At 36.2% G+C, this 16,918-nt stretch overlaps 1 protein-coding gene across 8 annotated transcripts in view; it reads left to right on the top strand.

Moving 5' to 3' along the window:
• The window catches only part of SLC4A4 (solute carrier family 4 member 4), a 363,718-nt gene extending 347,357 nt beyond the window's left edge, over positions 1 to 16,361 (top strand). For all 8 annotated transcript variants that reach the window (XM_044945800.2, XM_044945799.2, XM_044945801.2 and 5 more), the window contains 5 exons: positions 2,259 to 2,432; positions 4,396 to 4,557; positions 8,517 to 8,613; positions 11,124 to 11,203; positions 11,896 to 16,361. In XM_044945800.2, coding sequence (XP_044801735.2) covers positions 2,259 to 2,432; positions 4,396 to 4,557; positions 8,517 to 8,613; positions 11,124 to 11,167 — 477 coding nt within the window. In that variant the 3' untranslated portion in view covers positions 11,168 to 11,203; positions 11,896 to 16,361. The remainder of the gene's footprint in view (positions 1 to 2,258; positions 2,433 to 4,395; positions 4,558 to 8,516; positions 8,614 to 11,123; positions 11,204 to 11,895) is intronic.
• The last annotated feature ends 557 nt before the right edge of the window (positions 16,362 to 16,918 follow it).

Here is a 16,918-nt window from a genome sequence, read left to right as displayed (position 1 = left end):
CTTCATGAATGTCCATGAAACTTCTGGGAAGTATAAATGTGTAAAAATAGTTTTACCTAACATAGTAAATATTCTTTCTTACTTTAAATGGAAAAATATGAAACAAACATGGTCCTCAAACAAATAGTTCATATTTTTGTTCAGCCTAAATAAGTCAATCTAGATCAAAAGTTTGATTTATGTGTTCTAGATGTGTAATCAATGGTTGGAGCTACAAGCTTATTAAGTTAAACAGAAAGGAAAGAAAATCAGTGAATTTATAACAGTAGGGGAAAAGAGATCCCTTGCCGAAAGGACAGCTAGTGGATTTTTAAAATTCTACTGTGGTGTTGCCCTATTGCCATTTCTCTTTACTTTTTCTCTTGACTCTCCCTCTTTTATTTTTATTTATTTATTATTTTGGCCACACTGTGCAGCTTGTGGGATCTTAGTTCCTCTACCAGGGATTGAACCGTGTCCTCTGCAGTGAAAGATCAGAGAACTACCCGTGGACTTACCAGGGAATTCCCAACTCTTCCTCTTTTAGACCTTTTTGGCAAGATTCGAGTTAGTAAAAAATATTGTTACCTCAATCTTCATAGGTGGGACTGCTCCTATCAATCAAAAATAAATTCGGAGGAAGGAAGAAAACTCTTTAAATAGGAAATCACTTCAGGGAAGATTGTGATAGCCTATTTACTTTGCATTTTTCCCTTTTCTCTAGAGAGAAAGTAGAAATATTATTTCAGAGTTCTTATTAAATGATCATTCGATTCAGCAGGTGTTTAGTAAGCATCTTCCATGTGAAAATTCCTATGACAGGTATTTAAATATCATCATTATTATCATGATTGATGTAAATTCAGCAGTTGTTCTTTTTTTAAAATTTTTTTAAAATATAATTTTATTTATTTTAATTGGAGGTTAATTCCTTTACAATATTGTATTGGTTTTGCCATACATCAACATGAATCTGCCACAGGTATACATGTGTTCCCCATCCTGAACCCCCTCCCTCCTCCCTCCCTGTACCATTCCTCTGGGTCATCCCAGTGCACCAGCCCCAAGCATCCAGTATCGTGCATCGAACCTGGACTGGCGACTCATTTCATATATGATATTATGCATGTTTCAATGCCATTCTTCCAAATCATCCCACCCTCTCTCTCTCCCACAGAGTCCAAAAGACTGTTCTATACATCAGTGTCTCTTTTGCTGTTGTTCTTTGAAGCACAACACCGGGCACATAGGTGTTCAGTAGTCATTTTAATACCTGTTTATACGTAACAGTGGAAGAGCCTTTCCTAGATCAGATATCTAGTTGTTGGTGATCTAAAAGTCACTACAGTATTCACATGGCTTTTCTCTGCGAAATGGTAATTTATTGCTGAATATATTAGTTAAGTTATGCCATAGATAAATAATGTGAAATTTATGAAAATACCAATGCATTCCCCTTTTCAGGTCAGATACTTCTTTTATATCCTTAAAACAGTATTGAAATATATGTGATACATAGCATCGCCTCTTCTTTTCAGATAAGACAGCTTAGGCACAGGGAGACGCATGAGTTAGCTATCTTCCTTTAACACGTTATTAGTAGCATAGGCCCAGGCTCTTCTCCTAAGGTGTAGATAGTACATGTAGAAAATAGGAGCTGAGGACTTCCGTGGTGGTCCAGTGGTTAAGAATCTGCCTGCCAGTGCAAGGGACGTGGGTTCGATCCTTGCTCTGGGAAGATCCCACATGCCGTAGATCAACTAAGCCTGCACACCACATCCACTGAGAGTGTGCTCCAGAGCTGGCAAGCCACAAGAAGAGAAGCCAGCGCAGTGAGAAGCCATGCACCACAGCTAGAGAGTAGCCACTGCTCGCTGCAACCAGAAAGTTCATGCACAGCAATGAAGACCCAGCACAACCAAAAATAAAGTTTAATAAAATGAAAGGAAAACTCCAAGATCTTAAAAAAAAAAGTAGGAGATAAACATCTTGAGTTTATATTTGACTTTGAGACTTTATTCTGTAGTGTGTCCACTTTGTCTCATATTGTCCTATAGCTGCATAACTTTCCTGCAAAGTAACAAAAACTGGAAGAGTCATACTGATTTACTGTGTTAGATGATGATGCTTCTCTTCCTGAGCAGTGTTCTCTAACAAGGTCCCTGCTTGCCTAAAATATAGACTATAAAACACCAGTGGTTAGTTAGATGGAAAGAAATGACTTGGTGCATCAGCCCTTGAAGTAATGCACTTGTCCTCTCCTTCCCTTTTCTCCCCAGTTCATGGATCGTCTGAAGCTGCTCCTGATGCCTCTGAAGCATCAGCCTGACTTTATCTACCTGCGCCACGTCCCGCTGCGGCGAGTGCACCTGTTCACTTTCCTGCAGGTGCTCTGTCTAGCCTTGCTCTGGATCCTCAAGTCCACCGTGGCTGCTATCATTTTTCCAGTCATGGTAGGGATTGTTCTGATTGAACCTACCCATGAGATCACACCAGCATCATGTAGTTTTTATAATATTGATGACACATGTATTTTTTATGGATAGTTCCAGTTTTTTGTTTTTTTTTTTTGAATTTTGACTAATCAGTTTGGTGGGTTATAACTTAGGGTTCCCAGGTCTCTAGTTGTCTAGGCTGGACCTTGTAGTCCAAAAGCTGAGTTCAGGTACTGGCTCTGGTTCATGCTGACCCGTGAACTTCCCCGAGCCCCCATTAACTCATCAGTAAAATGAGAATGGCATCTTTGTTTTATGCTGTGCGTCAACAATGAATATAAAGGGGATAGCATAATGCCTGACACATGGTAGACACAAGTACACATGACATTAGTTATTTTTAAAATATTGCTACATTGGAGTCAATCAGAATATACTTCAGGCACACTTCAGATCAAATAATAGAGGACCAGTTTGGCAGCTTATAAGAGGTCAATGAGTGAATTAGAAGAAATGGAGATCTAAGCTTAGTTTTTGAAGTTCTTCAAATTTGTATCATGCTAAGTTTTAGGGTAAGTCTGGGCTCTCCTTGCCATGTTATGATGTGAAGGAAGGTGAAACAGCTAACGTTCAACTCTGAATCACAAATGAAGAAGGACATAAGGAAATGCTAGCTCTGTATTTGACTTCATCATTGAATTTGTGTTTGTGGGAAATAATGCTATTGTAGCTTTACTTTTTTTTTTTTTGCTTTTTTTTTTCTTTCTAATTAAGTTATTATTTCTCTAAGAGATGCAGAGGTTGACATAGAGCATAATCTAAAGACAACTGTTAATTTGAAGCAGAGTCAGGACTTCCAGGTCCTACTGCATATTAATTTTGCTGTTGAGCAAAAGCATCTTTAATATACCTTCAAGAGCAGTTCATAAAATCAAAGATACAGAGCTCAAGAGTCCTGGGGTTCAAGTTAGAAAACTGGACCTTTTGTATTCTCCCTTTATCTGGCTTTGTGATCTTGGATAACCTTCATATGTCCCTAAGCTTCAGTTTTCTCTCCTTTTGGATTAGAGATACTAACATCTACCTTTTGGGTTGTTCGTCATGGGAATAAATGAGAAAATATTGTCTAAGAGTTTACCACAGTGTCTGACTAAGGGTAAATATTCAGTTAAAGTTGGTGATTAAAGTCACCCCATTGGAATAAATGGTCTGAGTAAAATAAATCAGTTCGGTTCAGTTAAGTCGCTCAGTCATGTCTGACTCTTTGTGATCCCATGAATTGCAGCATGCCAGGCCTGCCTGTCCATCACCATCTCCCGGAGTTCACTCAAACTCAGGTCCATCGAGTCAGTGATGCCATCCAGCCATCTCATCCTCTGTCGTCCCCTTTTCCTCCTGCCCCCAATCCCTCCCAGCATCAGAGTCTTTTCCAATGAGTCAACTCTTCGCATGAGGTGGCCAAAGTACTAGAGTTTCACCTTTAGCATCATTCCTTCCAAAGAACACCCAGGGATGACCTCCTTTAGAATACTCCCCCATTATTAATATTTTGGAGATGTCTCTGTGAACTGTGCATTGTGCACATTTTTTGACTTTCAAAAACCTGTATAATGGCTTAATTTTGAACAATTAGCAATCATATGCAGGCTGTTTTTCCTTTGAAACTTTAGTTATTTTATTAGAAATCTGACATGGAAGAAAATGCTTTAAAAAATAATGCTTTCACACAGAAATTCCAAATGGAGGGATCATACATTACAGTGAACAAAATTAAGTGAGCCAAAGACTTCTGTAAACCAACTTTCCCTGTGAAGAAAATGTTTATGGTCCACTTAATATAAATCCATACAAGCCAGACAAGTTCTGTCATACTTCAGCCTTGTACAAAAACGTTTCTACTGATTTTGGTAGAGCAATATTAATACTCACTCAGACTTCTCTGACATGCATTCTTTCCTACCCTTTGTATCTGTCCTTCCAGATCTTGGCACTTGTAGCTGTCAGAAAAGGCATGGACTACCTCTTCTCCCAGCACGACCTCAGCTTCCTCGATGATGTCATTCCAGAAAAGGACAAGAAAAAGAAGGAGGATGAGAAGAAAAAGAAAAAGAAGAAAGGAAGTCTGGACAGTGACAATGATGATGTAAGGGGCTTTCTAAAATTCCGAAGTAAAATTCCAAAGTTGGTTAAACAAATGTGAAAATTGTATTTTTTTTAATCCTTCTGTGTGATGAATGTCTGAGTTCCCAGAATGTTTACTGGTCATGCTGTTTGTCACTTTTCACCTTTGTTTGCCCTTTATTTTCTTTCTTTGTTTCTTAAAAATATTTTCTGAAATCTTCTGTAACTGCAAATATGCTACTAATGATATAATGACTTCTAGGAAATCAAGCCCACCATATCTAAAAAAACTTTAATCTCCGATCTCCTAGATTAAAAAAAGGAAGCTTGCTTCATAGCTATAAAATGTATTGGGTTTATTATTGATAATCCAGGATTTAAATTTGAGATAATAGCTCCTTTCTATATAATTTTAAGCCTGATGAGGACAAATGCTGGTGACCTCCCATCCTGGGATCTCTGTATCTGTTTGAGTGGGCTCTCAAACAAGCTTCTCAGCTATTTTATTTATCCTTGCATTGGACTTTGACATAATTTTAAAAAATTTATTGGGGTATAGTTGCTTTACAATGTTGTGTTAGTTTCTGCTAGACAGTGAAGTGAATCAGCTGTATGTATACGTATATCTTCTCCCTCTTGGACCTCCCTCCCATCCCATCCATCTAGGTCACCAGAGAGCGCCAAGCTGAACTCCCTACAGCAAGCTCACACTAGCTGTTTGTTGATAGTGTATATATGTCAGTCTTACTCTCCCAATTTGTCCCACCCTCCCTTTGCCGCACTGTGTCCACATGTTCTCCATCTCTATTCCTGTCCTGTGAGTAGGTTCATCTGTACCATTTTCTAGATTCCACACATATGCATTAATGTATGATATGCTATTTGTTTTTTTCTCTCTGACTTCACTCTGTATACAGACTATAGGTCCACCCGTGTCTCTATAGATGACCCAACTTTGTTCCTTTTTATGGCTTAGTGATATTCCATTTTATACATGTACTACGTCTTCTTTATCCATTCATCTGTCAGTGGGCATTTAGGTTGCTTCCATGTCCTGGCTATTGTAAATAGTGCTGCAGTGATGAACATTGGGGTGCATGTGTCTTTTTGAATTATGGTTTTCTCAGGGTATATTCCCAGTAGTGAGATTGCTGGGTCATATGGACTTAAGCGTAATTTGAGATTGCTTTTCTGTAACCCTTCAATAAAATGGAAAGGAAATTGGCATTTGGGGATCTTTTTACATAATTATAATAGTCAGCGTTGTAATTTAGGTGATCTTCTTGCAATTGTATGACTAAGCTAAGAAATAAAATGATTGTCCACTTTTTAGGGAAACATTTCACAGAAATCTTGGTGTTTCACTAGAGTCTATATTCAGGACTGGGAGAATATCTGGGATTTGCTTTTCTTTCACACACAAACACACACTCACACGAGTAGCTTATCTCAATAGCTTTCTGAAAGGACAGCCAAGATGATACCTTCTACATGAAGATTTGTAGATTTGTTTTAGATTTTACCCAATGCAGTATCCCCACTCTAATGGAATCCCCAGTATCCTTCTGACATGAGAGTCTTGTTAGTTTTCCTTGTCTAGTCTGTACTTGATCATTTTGATGGATTGGGCATACCTTGTCTTTAATTGCCAAAACGGCTCTTTACTTTTGTTCCTGTTCTACGGATAAGGAACTTTAGATTGAGAAATGTTAAGTCATTTTTCTAAGCATACACATATTGGCAAAAACAAAGCTCTCGTCCAGGCCTGTCTGGTTATTTTCGATTGGTCAAGCTGTCTGATACTGTATTCTTTTTGGAGAACTTGGGAAGAGTACAGCGAAGGAAGGCAACAGATGAAATTGGATTTTAGATAAATTGATCCAATAAGAAAAGGCTAAATACATGAGGCACATTTAGCTAAAGAGAGAAGGAGTCTGAGGGAGCTTCTGTGACTGTCATTATCCATCTTCAATGAGAACAGGTGTATAGATTTTCTGTTTCCAATGATGACAGAAAAAGAGAGAATGTGCTTAAACTGCGGCACAGATTAAGATGCAGTGTTAACAAGAAAGATGCGTTTACACATTGAATAGAAATCAAATTTTGAAATAAATTTCTAGGCTACTCAAGGCAAAGAAAAGATTGCCTGAAATACTGAGATAATTAAAGCAGTATTTCATCTTGAATTTTCAAGACCAGTACCTCAGTTTATGTACATGGACACCAAACTTAAAATTCATGTATGAAATAATTTTATGGAATCATCTTCTCTAATGAATTTTAGGGAAAAAATAGTAATAAAATATTTACTTTTGAGAATGTTTTAAATTTAGTGCTCTCTAAACCTAATGTCAGAGGTCAGATCAAATGAGCTCCTAAGAAGGTCTTCTAATTTTTAGATTTGATTTTCAGTAAATCACATTTTATTTAAGCAGCACTATTCTTTTATTAATCATATTTATCATTTTCAATCCATATTTCCAACAGATTTCTTGAAGATAATGTGATATGTGTTTCTTTTCCTCTTTCTCCTCTCTCCCCTGCCCTCTTGCCCCCACAAAAACAAAGAAACAAGCTTATATATGTATCCTAGACAGTGAATCCAGCCAGAGTATATCTGTGCCATAAGTTCTGAGTGTTGAGCCCATTACTTGGGATTCTCCATTTGAAATGTGGCTTTCCTAATGTTCACTTGGCCATTGTGTGGTTTGGCATCCATGGATATAGGGAGCCACACAAGGGTATGAGAATTCCAACTCTAATATCTGTGAGCAAAAGTAGTGAAAATTATGGCTTGCCCACCTTTTGAGCCACTCAGTCATTTTTGAACCCACCCATTAGGCTATGTATGGTCAAGAGTGAGCTGCCAATCTGTTCATCTATAAATGCTATTATTTGGGGAAACTTTGAAATACGGCACCAAAACCCGTTCTTAACATTTTCATTTTTTTCAATTCCAGTGCAATATTTTAATCTTTTGAAATATTTTAATTCAATATTTTAATTTAATATTTAAGGCTCATTATCTTCTTTAGATTTATCATAAAGGAATTTTCTGTATGTGTAATAGTTTTATGGTAAGATTTGTTTTTTATTTTCTTTCATCCTTAGTTCCCACTTTTCCCCTTTTAACTAAATGTCATCTCCTTGGTACTTTCAGTGAAGAGATGAATTCCATCTTTTGGGTTCAGGCATAGCCATGGATTCAGTGAATCCTGAAAAACAGTAAAGTGTTAACCCTATAGAAATCTGTTACAGTTTTGGCTTAAGTGGTCCATTCTTTAAGAAGCGTCACGATTTTTTATTTTGGTGATGATTCTTTTCTCCTTATCTGACCATCATAGGCACCTTCCTTTTGACTTTATCTTCTCACGTTTTGCTAAATTTCCAAATATACTTGGAATAAGCTAATTAAAATGAACCTTTAAGTACAAAATAGTTTTGATAGAGTATTAGAGTAAAGGATGGAAGGTTATTTTCCTTCCATCCATCCATATATGGATGACTCTTTGAGAGTGAATATTAGAAAAAGTATCCTTACGTGTCTTGGAAGGAAAGATAAATCATCATTTTCCTGGGGGTAGTGTTGGAAAGCATAAATGAAACAAAATTTCAAGAACATATAGTTTAGGAAGTCTCCTAAATTTAATCTTTCACACTTAACTGTTTGTTTCAAAGACACATACAATTAACCCATAAATATTTGATTGTGAATCCAGCTTATGGAAAACTTTACAATTGTTTTCATTTGTGGTGAGCTCCATTTGTGTGGTTCTAGTTTTAACTGACTTAATTCCCTTAACCTAGAAGAAAGGAAAATAAGTGTGATGGGAAGATGCCATAGAACTTGAAAAGCCAGCAGAGGAGAAGTGATTGTATCTAAGGCTGTTCTCCTTAGTACAGCATAAATGATAATGTGATAGGTTCAATCCATCCTGCGAGGTCTGCATAAAATAAAACTGTTGTAAATTTCTTTCACAGTCTGACTGCCCATACTCAGAAAAAGTTCCAAGTATTAAAATTCCAATGGACATCATGGAACAGCAACCTTTCCTAAGTGATAGCAAACCTTCCGACAGTGAGTAGAACTAACCTCTTGCATGCCGGCCGGAATATGATTTGCACTTTACAGAGAAAAACCTTAAGGACTGTCATCTCCATTCACTTCCCCTGTTTTCTTTCTTTTTTTCTATGTGCAGATTTATACTTAATTATTATGAAATTTCATTTTTTACATTCCTTGATCTTTATTCTTTACCTTTTCCTTTTATCCATAACCATTTAAGTTTTTATTTGATTGTCTTTTCTCTGATCCAAGTTATCGCCAGTTTCTTTGAATTGCTAAACTCATAACCATGTTTTTAATTGATTTCCTTTTTTTCTGCTGGTATGTAGAATGGCAGCTTCTAGTACTACATCACTGTCTGTTACTGTTTGTCTTCCTTAGGTTTCCACCAATGATCAAATCAGCTCAAAAGAGAGATTGCATCGTGGGTTTCTCAAAGATCAATGAGTCAGTCAATTGTTAATACTAAGAATTTGGCGTAAATGTTATTTCAATTAAATTGGCAATCATTAAATATTACCACCCATCTTTGGGTATAGCCTATAAGATATTTGCATTTTCTTCCTAATTTCTTCATTCTCCTTCTGCTATTTCAAAATCATCTTTGTAATTGTACTGGTCTTTCTGGGGGTAATAGCCTGGTGGCAAAGGTGTAATGGTTTTTGACATGTCTTCTTTTTTTTTTTTTGTAATTGAGTTAACAGGCCAGTTGAAAAGGGTAAACACTTTTGTAGTAACATTAGTGACTATCTCAAGCTTTTTCAATAGCAAGGACCAATTGCCTCCAAACTATTTTGAGTTTTCATTTGAAGGAAACATACTCTTTTAGCTCCAGGTACACTTCAGAGTATCCTGATCTGTTACAGGAAAAGACAGTTGAAGCATTTTTATTTCTAGTTAACAGTGCTATTTCAACTTCAATAAGAAGTTACCAAGAAAAGTTTGAAATGAATGAATATCTATGGAAAATGGGTATTTTAATTATCTCTTGGTGTTTATCACAAAGCTCAGCAGCTTAAACCAACAAACCTGGATCACCTCATGGAGTTCCTGATGTTTAGGAGCCACTGATTTGGGTGACTCTGGCCCAAGGGCTCTCTTGAGGTGGCAGCTCGCAAGCTCTTCACTGGGTCTAAGTCTGAAGGCTTGACCAGAATTGGGGATCCACTTCCAGGCTCAAGCAGTTGGCAGGAGATTTTAGTTCCTTCGCTCATGGATATCTGCTAGGGCTGTCCCTGTCATGGCTGCCAGTGATAACAGAGAAAGAAACCAGAACAGAAGCTGCAATCTTTATGTCTCAGGAGTGATGTACCATCTCCTGTGCATATTCTATGGGTTACACAAACCAGCCCTGGTACAATGTTGGGAGGAATTATATAAGGACATGAATACCAGAAGGTAGGCAGCATTGGGAGCCATCTTGGAAACTGGCTCCCACACTGGTTTAAAGAAAAGAGAATTAAAGCGGTCTCACCTTTGGTGTCCAATCTGTAATCTGTGACTGAGACTACTTTCTTCTTGATCCTATCAACAACATTTAGTTGAATATTTTTTTTTAAGTTCAAGCTCCTCAAACCATTATTTGGTTTCATTTTTCGTTTCCAGAGCATTAAAGAACAAAAAGAGACTGTAGACGTCTTCTATTGGCATCATAACCTGGCACACCTCTTCCAAGTAGAATTTAAAAACTACTTTAAAAAAATCAGAAAGTAAAGAATCTGCCTACAGTGCAGAAGACCTGGGTTCATCCCTGGGTCGGGAAGATCCCCTGGAGAAGGGAATGGCTACTCACTCCAGGATTCTTGCCTGGAGATTTCAATGGACAGAGGAGCCTGGTGGGCCCCAGTTCATGGGGTAACAAAGAGTAGGGCATGACTGAGTGACTGACGCTTTTACTTCACACTTAAAAAAAAAAAAATCACTAGATAGAATTTGAGGCTCCTGGAAAAAGTGTATGGCAGATTGATTATTTATTGCTAGTTCTTCATTTTCTCAAAAACCTTTAAAAGGATATTTTTAAAGCAGTGGATATGACATGAGAAATTTACTTAAGCAAAATACCCATGATCATTCTAAAATCTTTTCCAGTATCATATAAATCCATGAAAGAACAAAAATTGATAGTGGATTTGCAGTAGAAGCAAGTTCCTCAAAATCTTTGTTTACCCCCATGAATAAATAGCAGGACAAAGTTGTGAATGCTAAAGATGGCAGGAAATCCAAGAGCAAAGACTTAGGCATTCAGTAGATGTTATCATCCGCTAAAAATTATTTAGCTTGTCCTCTCACTGAAAACAATAGTGGCCCATCCCAGAAAACCTAGAATAAAGGAAACTGAGTGATTTTGGCTTCATCACACTACTTAGATTCTTGATACAGTGTTTATTTAAATCGTGTAAACTTGTCTTTCTTACTATTTCCAGTTGTAAAAGATGTATCCATTTTTGTAAAGACTTAAAAATTTTTCCTTCTAGCGTTATACTTTACCAATGACTATTTATGATTTAAAATTTTTTTTTTAGGAGAAAGATCACCAACATTCCTTGAACGCCATACATCATGCTGATAAAATTCCTTTCCTTCAGTCACTCGGTATGCCAAGGTAAAGGACAGCCCAGTATCTTATGTTGTTTTGTGGGGTGATTGCCCTGCAGACATGGAATCAATGGCAGGTTATTGGCAGGACACCCTGTTCTTCATCCTCCCTACAAATTTATCTTAGAAAAATTACCGAGACATCAGACCTCATCCAAGCTTTTACTTGTAGAAAACATTCTAAGAGACCTGTTCCACCTACTCTTAGAAATAATGAAATCTTTCAGGATCTTTAAAGTCCAGCATCATACCAGTGTCATCTCTGATTTAAGGATAGCTGGCATTTCCTGCTGGCTCTTCTCCAGTAGTTTCCTTCCTTTTTACACAGCTCTAGAGATTTCAGATCCTCCTGGATTTTCAAAATCTTGAAATCTCTGAGTATTTTTCATGTCCGTCTTTTTGTCCTTTAACTTCTGACAGTGACACCTCCCTGGTAGTTCTTTCTTAGTTGTTGGCTTTTTTTCCAACCTAGGTATGAGAGCTTATGAAACTCTTACTTGAATTTCTTAACTCCTATTTGGTAACATCATCCCATTTTTAAAGTGTTTGTTTTTAATACAGAAGGAGGAGATAAGTATTTAAAGAGAACAAAGAAGGACCCACTTAACTTCTGTACAACGCATAAACATTTGACAGATGGTAAAGCAATTCTGTTGTACTTACTGTTTCCTTTTTTCCCCCCTTTTTCTTTTCCTCTAGTCCTCCTAGAACTGCAGTAAAAGTTGTGCCTCAAATTAGAATAGAACTTGAGCCTGAAGACAATGATTACTTCTGGAGGAGCAAGGGAACAGAAACTACATTGTAACCTGTTTGTCTTTCTTAAAACTGACCGTTTTTGTTGTTTATGTTCTTGTTTTTTGTCTGATTATTTTTAAATTTTTGTTTTCTTTTGGTTTTTGGTCACTGGCCAAACACTACAGCTCTCTCTCTGCTTCTCTCTTGCATAGGTAAAATCCACACAATAGTGCACCATTCCTTAAAACAACATCTGAAGAATCCCTTTTTGTTCCTATACTTCCAGATATGTCCTCTGACAACCAAATTCCTCTGTCACTCTAAACATGCACAGACCCTGTCATTTTCCTTTATTAAGCAGAGGGCAAAAGTATTAAGGATTTTATAACACCTTTTATTAAAATATTGAAGGAACTTCCAACATTAGCTTTGGAGCTGTGCTTACTGGCTTATGTTTCTGTCTGGTTGAACAAACCTTGACCTCCAGACAGTCCCTTCTCGCTTGTATTGCTCTCCAGGACTGGAAAACGTGCTGCTATTCTAACTTGCTCTTGCTTTTAAACCCTAATCTTAGAATTATCAAAAGAAGGAAAACTAAAGGTACTTTATTCCCATTAGAGAAACTGTTGCCATCATTGTAGCAAGTGCTGGAATGTCCCTGTTTTCCTATGCAAACTTTTTTTAACCCTTTAATGAACTTATCTGTTGAGTACATTGAAAAATATTTTTCTTCCTAGATTTTGTTGTTTAAATTATGGGGCCTAACCTGCAACTTATTTTTTGTCAATTTTTTAAACTTTTTTTTAATTACTGTAAAGAAAATGAATTTTTTCCTGCAGCAGGAAACATAGTTTTGAGTAGTTCTACCTCTTATTTGTAGCTGCCAGGCTTTCTGTAAAAATTATATTGTATATAATGTGATTTTTACATACACACACACACACACACACACACACACCATCTCTAGGGTATGCCTGAGGGCTAGATTGGACTAAAAACACCATGTTTCTAAGCATCCATTTTTCCCTTTCTTTAAGAGAAATTTAACTGTTCTATGAAGGAGATTGGGGGAGGAGGGAGACGCTCCTTTGTAATGGGAATAACTGATGTTTTGATAATAGTATCCAGGCATGGATGCTGATTGTATTACCATGTCAGTGTCCTATGCAGTATTGTTAGACTTTTTTCCATTTTGAAAATATTTGTGTGTTTGTGTATGTACTCTGTGTGTGGCTGGTGCACATATGTGCAAAGTTAGACAGAGTGATGGTAGGGAAAAGGCAAAGTTACTAGTCTCTTGTGTCAGATTTTATAAAATCCAAACCACTTATGAAAAATCTATCAGAGGTCCAAGAGATTTATTATGCAAATGAGGGTAAATATATTTTATTACCCAGATAGCAGTCACTATCACTAACATAGTAGCCCTTATTTACAATACAAAATCCATAAGACTATGTAATAGACCATTTACACATTTAAAAAGTGTTTATGGGAATGCAGATAGATCTCAGAGTTATTATATATGTATACATTTTTAACAATACTCACATTGTCTTTAAGATTGAAAGGCAATTATTCTTTGTGATTGGGGCATTTAGAATATATATGTCTATATATGTGTATATGTGTATTTCAAAGTACCATATTGAAAATTAGACAAATGAAAATTAGATCTTTAACCAAATTTAGCATGTTATCTAAATGTAATATCTAAATAGTCTGCATTATATATTATGAATCTGCATTAAAAATAGCATTTTAAATGGTGAATCCATAATTTTGGATTCCCAAAACCATATTTGTGATGTATCCTGACTAAGACAGGTTGTTGGAGGAGTATTAGAAGCAGAATGAAACCACTTATTTTGGTTTCATAATATGTACATATTGACTCCCACTCATTCTTATATTAATTAAATTATAATTCTGTCCTTTTGAAATTTTGATTATAAAAATTTTATTGTCCTAAATTAACTGTTACTTTTATAGTATCTGATAATCTTAAAACTTTTAATTTTATACAAAATAGACATAAATGACCTACAATTTTTTCATTAAAATGAAGGTGGCAGAATAAACATTATTTGTTAAAACCTCACGTGCCAAATTTTGGCATCATGTTTGTATTTAGAGCTGTTCTTAAAATGATGATATTATCTTATTTTTCATTATCCTAATTTAAAACTGTACGAAGCTTTTCTCTGTCTTTCTAATGGGAGCATTGATAAAATGTTTAAATGCCATGCATATTAAGATTAGCCTAACCTAGGATCTTGTTAAATTAAAGACACATTTGTTCACTTTTATATTCTAGATAGAATAATTTATATTTCTGATCATGAATCAAGTATCTGAGGATTCATGTCCCTTTCTGTCCCTTTCAAAGAACTCCTGAAGCAACTTAACTCAATATTTCAGCCTTTGAGTAGATAAAACTACCTGTACCTTCATTAATTATCCATATTCTGTGACGGAAGGTTGATACTCATGAATGCAGAGAAGCACTTTGTATTTGCTAAAAGGAATAGTATCAAATCTTTTCAATATTTTGGAACCCAGGGAAGTATTTAAAAAGCACTTACTTTCAGAGGAGCACAAGTAGTTACCAACTAAACAAACAAACCCTGAGGTCCACACAGAGCTACCAGATTATCTGTATTTTAACTGAATGTGGGCTTCCCTGGTGGCTCAGATGGTAAAGAACCTACCTGCAATGTGGGAGACCTGGGTTCGGTCCCTGGGTTTGGAAGATCCCCTGCCTGGAGAAGGGAATGGCTGTCCACTCCCAGTATTCTGGCCTGGAGAATTCCATGGACTGTATAGTCCATGGGGTTGCAAAGAGTCGGACACAACTGAGCGACTTATACTTTCACTAATTGAATGTACTGTCAAAGAACTAAAGCAGATTTTGGGGTGGTTTTGTTTTTATGTAAACTGGACACACAGAATACAATAGTTAATTTGTTTTCGCAAGTGTTTCTCCCTGATGTAAACACAGAGATAAAAGATTTATGTTAGAAGTAAAGGACTAAGGGTACATGCAGAGTTGTTAAAAATCCTGTGGTTGTACTGATTCAGTGTTGGAAGGAAAGCATCTGCTTTATCAGAGCATAAAGACTTGTGGTCTTGCATTGGAAAGATGTTTTGGAGCACTGTTTTCCTGGATAAAAGTCACTCTACTATGTAAAATAATGAACAAGTTGGGATCCTAATTATTTTGTGTGCCGTACTGGGTACAGTTCCTGCCTCTTTTTCCAGTCAGGCAATAGAGTAGGGTAGAGGGATGGAGGAAGTCAGAGAAGTAGGAAGACAAGCCTTCTCTAGTCAGCCCCCAACCAAAGAATGGAAAGAAGAGAAACAATTGTCTGCCATCAGAAGTTCAGTTTGTATGTATTCTATGCACATGCACCAACACACACAGAGTAAATCTTTAATCAGCTATATACTGGTGTTTAAAATAGAGAATGATTGTCTTCCAAGTTTTTGGTTCTTTTTTTAAAAACTGTTAAGTACTTGAAATGTGTTGACTGCTGACTATCTTTCAAAAACAAAAACAAAACCATTTGAGTTGTATTACAGAGGTTGACATTGTGCAGGGATGGGACAAAGCTTTCTTCAATCCTTTTCATACCACTTCATGATTTTGGTGCAGGAACTTAAGATGTTCTTGTTTATTCCATGAGATTTCACTTCTACTCTTCACAGTATGAGCATGAAGCCCAGTGGCACCAAGTGGCCGAATACAATTGAATGATATTTTGCTTGGGCCTTGGGAGTTTTCAGATGATGATTTCATCGAGCTTCATTGTAGCCTGAAATAAAGAAGTTGTGTGATATATGCTAACCAGTCAAGTTGCTTTTTGACCAGAAATTTAGATACGTTCTATTTTTTGGCTCATTTCTTTGTGCTCTATGGGTACATACAAAAATCCTGAATTCTGTTTCTTAGGCAAATATTGCAACTCAGGGCTAAAGTCATCCAGTGAAACTTTTAGAGCCAGAAGTAACTTTGTCCCAATCCTACAATGTGAAAAGAATGAATAGTTGCCTCTTTTTAGCCATTTTCATGGCTGGTACATATCCGTACACATTACTTTTCAGAATCAATACGCACTTTCAGATATTCTTATTTTTATTCTCTTAAGTCTTTATTAACTTTGGAGAAATGATGCATCTTTTTATTTTAAATGAAGTAGATCAACATGGTGGAACAAAATGATAAAGAACAGAAAACATTTCAATATATTACTAATGATTTTTTTCCAATATAAAACCTAAAATTCCTATAACATTATAGTATTTTACAGTTTTATGAAGCTTTCTATTGTGACTTTTATGGAATTAAGAGATGAAGAAGATGAGATATTTTAGCATTTATATTTTTCAAAATTAAATGTATACTTAAAATAAAGTAACTTTATGCATTATGAGTGTCAAGTGCTTCTGTTCGACTTTTCAAATAATTATTAAGTGCCTGTTATTTTCCTCCTTTGGAAGATGTGGGAAATACAAAGGTGAGTAAGTTCAAACTCCTGACCTCTGATTGCCTTTCATTACTCTAGGCAAGAGGATAAAATAGATGTCTAAATTACGTAAAATAAGAAATTGTAAGAATTATCTATTCAAGTCTTAATGAAGGGCTATGATGTAAGGGCTCAAAGCAAGAAAAAGTATGTCCACTAAGAGCAATGAAATGGTTTATTGAAAGGGTGACATTGTTATTCTTCTTTAATATAGTTAGTGAAATAGAAGATGAATCTATATGTGATATTGATGTATATAGTCAATTATCAAAGCAGAAAAACTGCTAAGCATAAGCACTTACTAAAAATTATTCAAATTAAAATCCTGGAATGGTGCTCCATAGAAGATACATAATACATCCTCCCCAGGGTTCCATGTAATATTTACATCTAGGAAATTTCAATTCAGCCCTAACTTATAATAAGAGAATGGTAGTGGGGTGGGGGGCGGATGGTCAGGG

Source organism: Bubalus bubalis, chromosome 7 (genome assembly GCF_019923935.1).
Source record: "Bubalus bubalis isolate 160015118507 breed Murrah chromosome 7, NDDB_SH_1, whole genome shotgun sequence".
Taxonomy (NCBI): domain Eukaryota; kingdom Metazoa; phylum Chordata; class Mammalia; order Artiodactyla; family Bovidae; genus Bubalus; species Bubalus bubalis.
The sequence above is the reverse complement of the archived record's forward strand: the minus strand, read 5'-3'. Positions and strand labels throughout refer to the sequence as shown.